General features: G+C 37.2%; 1 protein-coding gene and 1 pseudogene across 1 annotated transcript; one reads left to right on the top strand and one right to left on the bottom strand.

Annotated features, from left to right (window-relative positions):
- Positions 1 to 5,759: 5,759 nt before the first annotated feature.
- LOC132242301 (interferon-inducible double-stranded RNA-dependent protein kinase activator A-like) lies at positions 5,760 to 6,629 on the bottom strand (annotated as a pseudogene).
- A 2,459-nt stretch (positions 6,630 to 9,088) lies between these two features.
- Positions 9,089 to 10,027, top strand: LOC132241951 (olfactory receptor 4P4-like). The gene has a single exon (XM_059710901.1). The coding sequence runs from the start codon at positions 9,089 to 9,091 to the stop codon at positions 10,025 to 10,027; it is 939 nt and encodes a 312-aa protein (XP_059566884.1).
- The last annotated feature ends 2,077 nt before the right edge of the window (positions 10,028 to 12,104 follow it).

The following is a 12,104-nucleotide window of genomic DNA, read 5'->3' as shown; positions in this document are numbered from 1 at the left end:
TGCACCCTCTCTAATCTGGGACCCCTGGCTGTTGGACATCCCTCTCACAATCTGGGACTACTGGCTCCTAACCACTCACCTGCCTGCCTGCCTGATTGCCCCTAACCACTCTGCCTACCAGCCTGCTTGCCCCCAAATGCCCGCCCCCCTCAAGCCTGATCAGCCCCAACTGCCCCCTGTACCAGTGTGCTCACCCCAACTACCCCCCCCTGCCGGCCTGCTTGCCCCTAACTGCCCCCACCCTCTGCTGGCCTGCTGAAGATTGATAGGAGCCTGCCAGCTGAGGGGAAGGACCAGGAGGTCTGCCTTGTGCCCATTCCCAATCCCCAGTCCCGCTTCGCTGGTGGAGCCTCCTGAGCCCAATGCCCATGGCCTGGGCGCACAGGGGGCAGGGCCACCGCCATCGCCATGTTCCCTCTGAGCCCCGCGCGGATGGCTGGGGCTGCGCTCAGAAAGGGCTGCATATGGAGCAGGCTGCACATGGGGAGAGCCCCCTGCCATCCCCTTGTTCCACCTGAGCTCCTCACCAATGGCCTGGCCGCACGCAGAGCAGGCTGCACAAGGGGCGGGGACCCCGCCTTTGCTGCTTTCCACCTGAGCCCAGCAAGGATGGCCTGGCCGCACAGGGGACGGGGCCCCACCATTGCCTCCTTCCGTTTGAGCCCCAGGACCACTTTTGCCCTGCTACCGGGCTCTTAGTTGCTACTTGGGTTTCCAATCACCGAGTGGCAGGTGGCTTCTTCCCCTTTCGCCTCCCAGCATTGTGCCTACATATGCAAATTAACCGCCATCTTTGCTGGCAGTTAATTTGCATATCACCCTGATTAGCCAATGGGAAGCATGTTGGAGGTATGGTTAATTACCATGTTTGTCTTTTATTAGATAGGATTATATCTCAATAAAGCTAGATGAAAAATAGCACCTCACACCTGCCAGAGTACTGGTGGCTATTATTAAAAAGACTCAAGATAGACCATCAAACTTTACAGGGAAGGCAGGGGAGGGTGGCAGGGGTGGAAGAGATCAACCAAAGGATTTGTATGAATGCATATAAGCATAACTAATGGACACAGACACTAGAGGGGTGAGGGCATGTGCTGGGGGGGTGGGGGTGGCTGGGGAGAGGTCAATGGGGGGGGAAAGGAGACATATGTAATACTATATGTAATACTTTAAACAATAAAGAATTTTAAAAAAGATAATAAGTGTTGGTGAGGATGTGGAGTGAAGGGAACCCTTGTACACTTCTGGAAGAAATGTAAATTAATACAATCATTATGGAAAAAGAGTATGGCGTTTCCTCATAAAATGAAAAATGGAACTACTATATGATCCATTAGTCCTACTGTTGGGTATGTATCCCAAGGATATGAAATTATGATCTTGAAGGGCTATCTGCACTCCTAAGTTTATTGCAGTATTATTCACAGCAGGCAAGGTATGGCTGCAATCTCATTGTCCTTGACTAATGAATGGACATAGAAAATGTGATACATACACAGACTCAAAAAAGAGGAAAATTCTGTTATTTACAACATCTTGTTGGAGCTCGGGGCCATTAGGTTAAGTGAAACAAGCAAGACACAGAATGGGAACTTCAGAATGACCTCACTGGTATGTGAAAATGATATAGAAGCAGAGAGATAAACGGTGGTTACTAGGGCCTAGGGGTTGTGGGAAATGGAGAGATGTTGGTAAAAGGGTACAGGCTTTCAGTTATATGGAAAGCATAACTTCTAAGTTCTACTATATAGCACGGTGACTATAGTTAGCAATACCACATTGTATATTTGAAATTGCAAAGAGGATAGAACTTAACTCTTTTCAACACACATACAACTATGTAGAGACAATAGATATTTAAGTAGTTTAATTGTGATTATTTCACATTATACATATGTCAAAACATTGAGCTGTACACATTAAATATATGCAATTAAAATTAAATTTATTGCAGTGACATTGGTTAACAAAATTATATAGGTTTCAAGTACAGTTCTATGATACATCTGTATATTGCACTGTGTGCCCACCACCCAAAGTCAAACCTTCTTCTGTCACCATAAATATATGCAATTTTTGTATGTCAAAAATATCTCAATAAAACTGTTAAGAAAGTGTTGGAGCTATTATTTGGCTTCAGGCAGTCCACCTCCAGGTGTCATGCTTTTAATCATTATATTTTACCACCTACCTTGAAGCTAAAATAAGTGCAGTTTATGATCACTACATCAACTTTTTAATATTTCCCGTTTTAGGTCATTTACAAATATGTTTAAAATAAGACATTTTGGAGACACCTGAACTTGTTTAAATCTTCCCTCTGGTACTTCCAAGCAGAGCAACCTCAAGACATTTGTTTATTTTTCTGATCTTAGATTTTTCTTCCCCATATTTCCAATAAGAATACATAACTTCATACTATTTTTGTGAGACACAATATGATAACAACAAAAAAAGCCTTGGACACATACCAGAAGCTATCCCAGAAAATTTAAAACTTTTGCTTCATTTTCCCAGTTTTAATTAGACTGAAAGTACTTTTGAACTACATAAACCCTTCTGATTTTTTTCCATGTAGCTTCTTCTAATCCTGTTTTCCAGCCTTCATTATTCTTTCATTTCCATGTTAGCTTACTTCTTTTTTTTTTTTTAAAATAACTTATCTTCAATTATTCATCTGAAATGCAAATCACTGTGTGTGTGTGTGTGTGTGTGTGTTCTGATGTTAGACAGAAGTAGACTAGATAAACTTAGGATGGATCATATGGATCATGGCATTCCCATTCTGTGTTAATTACATGACCCTCCTCATACACCATTTACCTTAATATGCTTTCACATTCCTTAAACCTGGTAGTCCAGTTATAAAATATTTTCTAGTAAATACTTGAGCATTCAAGAAATTATACAGAAACATTTAATAGTGTCTTCCTTAGTAAAGCCTAAACACACACACACACACACACACACACACACACACACACACACACACACGTTTAGAGAGAGACAGGGAGAAAGAAAAGGGGGGGGGGAGAGATAATGTAATTCTACAGAGAAAATTGCACTTGCATACTATTTATAATCCAGATTCTTTTCTAGAAGCAGGTCTGATAACTTGGATCTAATGGAAATCCACCTGGTGAGCTTAGGTAAATAAAAAACAACTTGTAAGGAATAGTCAATGCTCAAAGAAATTCAGTTTTAGAATGTATTTTCTATTAAGTATTTGATCATGTGATCCTGGACATCTCTAAGCATAATATAGTGCTAGAAATATAGATTGTGATTTGACTTCTTTGGATATGAAAAGTATTCCTTGCCTTCAAATTGTTTCTCTGAACACCTGACCTCTCATTGTTCATGTGAATATTGGTTGAGTAACCGGTGTCAATTGTCTCCGAAATAATATAGTTTTTTTTCTATGAATGGCTAATGAACTATGCTGAGGGAACTGTGAATTCAAGAAGCTGAAATGATAGATTCTGAGCAGCAGTTGAATGACCAGAATTTTAATGAGGAAAGAGAGACAATGCTGAGAGGAAGGAATAGAGATAAAATGACAGCTGAAATAGAAGAGCACTGGTGGTGAATTATTTCTCCTTCCTTTCCATGATCCTGCCTGAATGTGTGATACCAGTGGAATATATTTTGTCTTTATTGTGTAGATAGAAGTTTGGTTGCAGTTAAAAGTAAATATAGGGATCTTTTCTGAATTTTATAGACTAATATGTTTTGAGATTATGAAAGCAATAAATTCAAGAAGTTCCCTATAGAGGGTGTGACAGGATGTTGTAAAGGGACAGGGAGACAGTGACAGGTAATTGTTGCTTAGCTGGATAGCCAATTTCAAATAAGAAGAAATCATTATCAAAACTTTTGGTAAAAAATGACAAAGCATTGATTAGGAATAAAAGTGGTTCACAGGTTACCAAGAAAGTGAGAAAACCCAAATGAAAGGACAAATAAGCTTCCTGCCATAACCACTACCATGATCACTATTCCCTTCTCTTCCCCAAAAAAGTTGGCCCAAGAATTAATTTAACCAAAGACTCCAGGCAAGGCCACTATAAAATCAAATAGAAGCATTTCAAAACTTGAATCTCTATTTACCTTATCTCTATTTACCTGCTCTTGTGGTCTGTAATAATGGTGATGATAATTTCAATTATTGAATATTTTACTTATATACTCTTTTATGTCATTGAAGTTATTTATTTTAATAATTCAACACACATTTACTGGTTATTGACTAAATGAATGGTATCCTACTGATTATCGGTTAAGTGAATGATAACCTGTAGTTGACAAGTGATAGAACAAAGGCAAAATAATTGAAATGTTTATTGAGCCCCTCCCATGAACTGGGTGACATACACTTTATCTAGCTAATTCTCACAACAGTGTTGGGAGATAAATGTACTCCCAACAGCGATATGATGGTCTGAGGAAAAATAGTGCTTGCCAAAAATCACACAGATAAGGAAGAGGTGACTAGAATTCAAAATTAAATTTGTGAAAGTGCTTCTAACTATTTCAAAGCAGAATGTAAGAGAGCCTCTCTGAATTTCAGGAATTTAGGATCCTGCAAATTAAGGATGTATATAGTTTACTTTAGCACAGATTAAAAATTGACATATTGGGGTCAGTGAGACCCTCTGTTTTAAATACCAATAGTATCACCTATTCATTCAGTATAGGCTATGCATCAGGAACTGCGCAAAGTACATAACATTTTGCTAAGTGTATTGCTAAGTGAGATTTATGTGGTTTTAGATCTTGATACCATTATGTCTTAGGTCAATGGTGTTGGCCTAATTAACATCTCTATAACTCACTTTCCTCTTCTGTGAAATGGGTTTACAATTAATATTTACTTCTTAGTGCTATTATGAGGATTAAAAATGTTTATGCCTATAACATGTTTAGAAGAGTGTTAGGCACACAGGAATGCTCAAATTGTAAGCTAATATAAGAATTATTAGACCTATTGATAGTGTAGTTGAAAATATACTGAGGCCATATGATTATTCATAACAAAGCTAGAATATAAACCCAAGCAATTTCACTTCATTTCCTCATGCTCAAGGTTTTTCAAATCTTTATTTTGAACAATTTTGGAGTCCAAGGGTTATGTGAAATCTTAACTGAAACATATCGTATAAATCATCAAGACTAGCTTGCTCATTTTTTTTCAAGTCAATAACACTTTAATAAGTAGAACCCATTATAACAACATCTCTTTATTACATGGATTCAAATATTAGTACACAGCAGACCAATCATGTTCCCTGATATTTAAGTCATTTAGTCAAAGCCTCTTAGTGCATCCTCAACCCTGTCATTCCAAGAGGCTTCCTTAGAATTCTCTTTGCAAAGTCTTGCACAAAGACGAGGCTAAGCACCAGGAAGAAAGACTGCTATTAGCAGTTTTATTTCATCATTTCATCATCATCATCATCAAAAAGCATGCAGTTTCTTCCTTCTATGTACATGGCATTGTCTAATGGGTGCTACATCCTGCCTATGGTACAAAGTTTATAAATATAATATACCAATACAAAGTTGAAGCCATTAAAAAGAGTTTAATAACAACTAGGCAATAATTGACTCTAGAGTGCTGATGGAATCTATGAGATTTAGAAATGACACACAAACTCAAACATTACAGTCAACACTTTGCTTGAGAAGGGGTGACAGAGGAACTTTGTATGTGCTGCTGAAGTTGACAAGTTTACTTTCAACAAGTTGCTCCAAGTTTACTTTCTTTCTGCTATTATCTTTAAATACTGCAAAGCATTGTGGGCGGCATCACTGTGCATAGCCACAGGAGATCCCAGAGCCATGGCAGACTACGATGGGACTGGGGGAGAGTTCAGTGAGACACTGATACTGTCCGTTGGCTCTCAGTTCTTCTGTATCCAAATACGTTATATTGAAATCTTGTTCCTTGGTGATTTCACTAAGCAATTGGTTGTAATCAATATTTGGACTACTGAGGAGGCTTCTTTTTAGTAGGTCGATCTTTTCACCCTGAGAATTCTTCAAAGAATGCCAAGTACATCCTAAAGAATGTCTTGCTGCATTTGCTAAAGAAATGTAATTTTCTGGATAAATATTACAGAAATTTGTTAAGAAAAGTTTCAGCAGCATTTTTCTTGGCTTGTTTTTTTTTGATGTCCCCTACCCAGTTTCCATAAATGACTCTTGCTTGCAAACTGTCATACATTCTTTCTTATGAGCAAGTCCTCCCTCCTAGGAAAGGGTATATTTAGTAATGATGACTAGCCATGATGAATAGCCAATTCCTATAACCAACCAATAGGATTAAGCTGATTCATTGATTGTTTGGAAGGGTCAGTCATTATGGGGTCAGACACGGCAAAGGGAATACTTGCATTGGCTTTCAAAATGTTTAGGGCAGCCCCTGCAGCCCTATATTTTGCCAGCTTCTTACTTGTACCTTCACCTGTGCAGGTTATGTCACCAACGGTTACTCTGAAGGTGAAACTGGGCACGTGGATTTGCATATTGGATCTTTCACATTTATACACCGGGAAGTTCTTGGTCTTCATGCCATATTCATGTAATACCTGAATCGGTGTTTTATCTGGCTTAGCTGTAATCATCTTCCTCAAAAAAAGGTTTCAAGGTCCTCCTGGATTAATTTATTATCTCATTTTGTCATCTTCATATCAAAATTAGAATGCCTGAAATGATTCAAGGACAATAACTTTAGACGTTATCTGGCTTTACATAAAATAATTAGAAAAAAGGAAATAATTAGGTGAAAAAGTGGTATTGTTAACATAAATTTACTCTGTTGCTTTTACTACGTTTTTATATAAGAACTCAGGATCTAGACTCAGAAAACTCTGGGTGTAAATTCTGGTTTGCTAAGTAGCACTTAGGTGTTCAATAGATACAATTAATATTTACTTAAATTTTTACCTCTCTAAGGTATTATTACTCTTGCATGTGCTTCAAACTAAATTTAATACCATAGTTGCTTACCCAATGTTTTATTTATTTATTTTTTTCAAAATTCTTCATCCAGTTTTGTTAATCAGCTTAACAATAACCCACAACCGTCGGACCAACTCAGTTTTGAATTTGAAACTCATAACTATCTGATTTATTTAAGGGAAAAAGTTATTTCTCTCCATTTTAGATAACAAACTGTTGAATGATATAAAGATAGGAGCTCCCACCTAAACTGGATGACTACCTCAAGAATAGAAACTAGAGATCTTATAGTCCATAGTTGAGAAGACAGAAATACAGGCAGTAGTTTCTGGGGAATGGGAGGGGAGAACAATTCAGGTGGTTATTTCCATGCACAGGATTTAAATAATGGTCTTATTTATGCCCATTCATATGAACAAGCAATTACTTTAAGAGTAAAAATTAGAACAGCTTTTAAAACATTATTTTTAAATAGTGTTTATTTGTTTGTAAGTAAGGAAGTATTTACATACTATAATTGGAGGCATGAACACTTATTTTTCAATGGCGTCACTATAAGCTAATTCTAAATCTTAAAATTGCACCATAGAAATAAATTGGTTTTAAAGACCCATTACAAAGGTATTTTTAATTGAAAGGTGACAGAATAACTTAAATCTATAAAATAATAAGAAGGAGAGAATTTGAAACAAATTGACAAGATTAGGGCAGAAGGTATAGCACACATTTTAAGAAAAGGTGGTGAGTATTAATGATACAATTTTGAGGTCAGAATTTATACTAAAGAGAATTGGACCATGTGGTCACCAGATTATTGACTTAGTAACACTAACATTGAGATAAAATCAGCAATGAATACTGTTATGGTTAATAAATCAATGGTCATTTTTTGATTTATTTGAGTTTCATTTTTGTGACAAAGTTCAAGTCCTCATTTCACAAATGAGCTAAGTTAAATTCAAAGAAATAAAGTGACTGGGACCCAAATTCACACACTGCTATAATTAGTAATAGAACCTATATCCCATCTGTTTGTCTTCATATAAAACTTTCCCACAAACTTTTTTTTTTATGAATTATGCAGTGTCAAGATTCTTTATGAGTTTTGGCAAAAGGTATTGATTGAACAAATATAGAACAAAAACTCATACTTTTATTTAAACCACTGAGAAGAAATTGACTTGTAAAATTTGATACACCGAGTCAAGAGCAAAACCATGAAGGGACGACTGCTGTATGCTTCTCTTTAGAAATTTTAACTATTCCTTTATTCTGTGGTTCTTTTAAATATATGATTATTATTGACGTCCCTATGGAAAAAGCTACGCTTCTATTATACAATATCAGCATTTTACCTTCATGAGACTAAGATAAAAGTAAACAAGCAATCAAAAAATGATTCGAACCAATTCCATGGGCCCCTTGTAGAGTTTTTGTCTTCCACTATGTAAATGTAGATGTATCCCTATGTGAATCTTTGCTTCTATACATTAAACAAAAACTCTGTGTGACTAATACTTGCATCTTTAACAAATATGAGTTTGAAAAGATCCAGAGTAATGTCTTTCCAAGGACTTAGATATATTACTTTAGAATTGGAAAATATTGGGCACCTAATAATAATTTTAAAACATTTTTAAATTGATTGAATGCATTCTTATTTTTAAAATATTTTAATTGATTTTTAGAGAGAAGAAGGTAGAGAAACATTGATGTGAGAATGAGACATCTATCAGCTGCCTCCTGCATGCTCCCCACTGGGGATCAAGCCTGCAACCTGGGCATTTGCCCAGACAGAGAACCAAACCAGTACACAGATGATGCCCAAACAACTGATCTACAGCGGCCAGGACTGAATGCATTCATTTTTATTAATATCAAGACTGAACATAATGTCCTGAAAGACTGACTTACGGAGATCACCATGAGACTAATTTTAAAATTATTAAATATCAGATATTTATTTTCTGAAACACTGGGAACATTTCCATTCCTTAAACATACCAGTAGTTTCATGATATTAGTGTTATCATCAATCTTATCCATGAACATTTCCAACATTGACTTATGACTTATGCATTCTTTTCAGGGAACTATTAATGCATTTTCTCTGCACTGGGCCATGGAAAATAGAAATAATGTCACTGTGTTTATTCTCCTGGGACTATCTCAAAACAAGAACATTGAAATCCTCTACTTTGTATTGTTTTTACTTTGTTATATTGTTATTTGGATGGGAAATTTGCTCATAATGATTTCTATCATATGCAGTCCGCTAGTTGACCAACCCATGTATTTCTTCCTTAATTGCCTCTCTCTCTTTGACCTTTGCTATACATCAACAGTGGTGCCCAAGCTAATGACTGATTTACTGGCAGAAAGGAAGACCATTTCCTTTAATAACTGCATGACACAGCTTTTTATCCTCCACTTCCTTGGAGGCATTGAGATCTTTATCCTCACAGGGATGGCCTATGACCGCTATGTGGCCATCTGCAATCCCCTGTGCTACGTCATCATCATGAGCAGGCAAAAGTGTAACAGGATCATCGTAGCTTGTTGCACTGTGGCATTTGTCCACTCTGCCAGTCAGTTTCTTCTCACCGTCTTTCTACCGTTCTGTGGCCCCAGTGAGATAGATCACTATTTCTGCGACGTGTATCCTTTGCTGAAACTGGCTTGCACTGACACCTATGGAATTGGTCTCTTGGTAATTGTTAATTCAGGTCTGATCGCTTTGGTGACTTTTGTGATTTTGATGGTGTCTTACTTTATGATATTGTACACCATCAGGGCTTCCCCTGCACAGAGCCGTGCCAAAGCTCTTTCCACTTGCGGTTCTCACATCACAGTGGTGGTCCTGTTCCTTGTGCCTGCCCTCTTCATTTACATTAGACCAGCCACAACTTTTCCAGAAGATGAAGTGTTTGCTCCTTTCTACACCATCATTGCTCCCATGTTCAACCCTCTAATCTATACACTCAGAAACATGGAGATGAAGAATGCTTTGAGGAAAGTGTGGTGCCAGAAATCATTTTTGATTGGAAGGCAGGTCATCTGAAAGGTACTTTCCCTCCTCATTACATACCCTGTTCAAGTGAAATTTGTTTCACTTAAGATGATTAAACCATGAATATGCTGTAAGAAAAATAACCATGACACTGTTGTCATTTCATTAATATTGTAATTTACTATAACATGCTTTCTTCTTTATTTATTGATCTGTATTTCTTATTTACGTCTGCCAATAATTTGAGTCATCATTTCCTTATTTAAGTTATGTTATGCTTTTCTTTGATATTTTTTTCTCTTGCGATATCTGTAAGTTGCTAACTGGTGATCACTTTTTGAATCTCCCTGTACTCTGGTTCCATGAATGAGTCTCCAGATGAACTCTCATATTGATCATCCTAGATCCAGAGGGTCCATATGACTTTGTTACCCTCCTGCGTTCTCATCAAAAAGAAGCATCAGAAATTTAGAATTATTTTTACTACTTAGCTTATGATTTCCACATTCATTGTAACAATTTAAAAATAAAAAATTAGCTATGTGGGCACTAAATAATAAAAATGTTATTTATGTAAAAATAATGGTTATATAAAAATTGGAAGAGTTTTTCTAAAATGATTTTAATAAAAGCATTTTAAAATCACAAAATTTTAATAATCACAGAAAATTTTGCTATAAAACTCTTCTTAATGTAGCAATGAAATGGTGGCATTGGTTGTAAATAAAGTGGCCATATAATTTATTGTCCAAACTAAGCCACTTTTGAGTGTATAACAGGGGTCTAGTTATTATTAGACACAAATGGGATTATGCCAGAAGAGTAAAATGTCTGGCTACTTTGAAATGTCTGAGAAGAATGGATACCCTAGTGAAAAGGTATTTGGAGCCAGTGGATTGTAAAAACAAATGTAAATGCTGGTATTGAAATTACCTGATCTAGAGTATGCTTAAAAATTTTTTTTCTATTACAATCAAAATGAGAATGACAAATTTCCAGTTTCTAGGGAACTTCTATGCATTTAGATAGCTATAGAGTTCTATATAATTAAATTTTTCAAATAATTGATTAAATAACAATTTTGTTGATTATTTAATAAAAGAGGACTCATTAGACATCATTAAAATAACATGGTGGAATGGAGTAAGACATTATATTGCACAAGTTAGGGAGAAAAAATGGATATAGACTGAATATATAAATGAATCCTATATAATTAAAGGGTAATATGCAAAAAGACCAAACAGCAGAACAACCGAACAACCAATCAAAGTGTAATATGCTAATAGTATGCTAAGGTTGCTCAACTGCTCACTATGATATTCACTGACCACCAGGGGGCAGATAGCCAACTGGTTGACCAGTCGCTATGATGTGCACTGACCACCAGGGGACAGATGCTCCGACCAGTAGGTTAGCTTGCTGCTGGGTTCCGGCAAATTGGGACTGAGCAAGATGGGCCGGACATGCCCTGGAGCCCTCCTGTGGTCCCTCCTAGGCCCGATCATGCACCGGTGGGGTCCCTCAGCCTGGCCTGCACCTTCTCACAATCCAGGACTCCTCGGGGGATGTCGGAGACCCGGTTTCAGCCTGATCCCACAGGCCACTCCCCTTGGGAAGGCACCAGACACAGGGCTCATGACTGGCAAGTGCTGCTGCTGCAGCAGCGCAAGCCTCTTCCCATCAGGGCTGATTGAGCGTGAGCCTGAGGCAGGCTGGGATGAGCAGGAATGGCAGGTAGGAGCTGCAGGCAGCGTTGGACTGTCGGTTTCAGCTCGATCCCTGCAGGCCACCCAGAGGGATCCCACCTGTACACAAATTCATGCACCAGGCCTCTAGTATATAAATAAAATGATAAAATAATGTCATGTGTATAATGAAAAATTGTAGAGAAGTTCAAATAGAGAAATATTATTGGAGACTTGTCCTTAAAAGTAACGTGTTTGTAGATGTATTAAAAATTCAAGAAAATTGTTATTTGAGCAGTTGATAACTGAAATTAGAGTGAAATTATAATGCAGTCTACACCATGATACATGTCAATTTGCATTAATTTATTAAAGTTACTTTGAAGCAATGAAAAAATTATTAACAAATGTTTTATTTTTAATACTTTATTTTGGTTAAA

This window comes from Myotis daubentonii, chromosome 9, assembly GCF_963259705.1.
Source record: "Myotis daubentonii chromosome 9, mMyoDau2.1, whole genome shotgun sequence".
Classification (NCBI taxonomy): domain Eukaryota; kingdom Metazoa; phylum Chordata; class Mammalia; order Chiroptera; family Vespertilionidae; genus Myotis; species Myotis daubentonii.
This window is presented reverse-complemented; position numbering and strand designations above follow the sequence as displayed.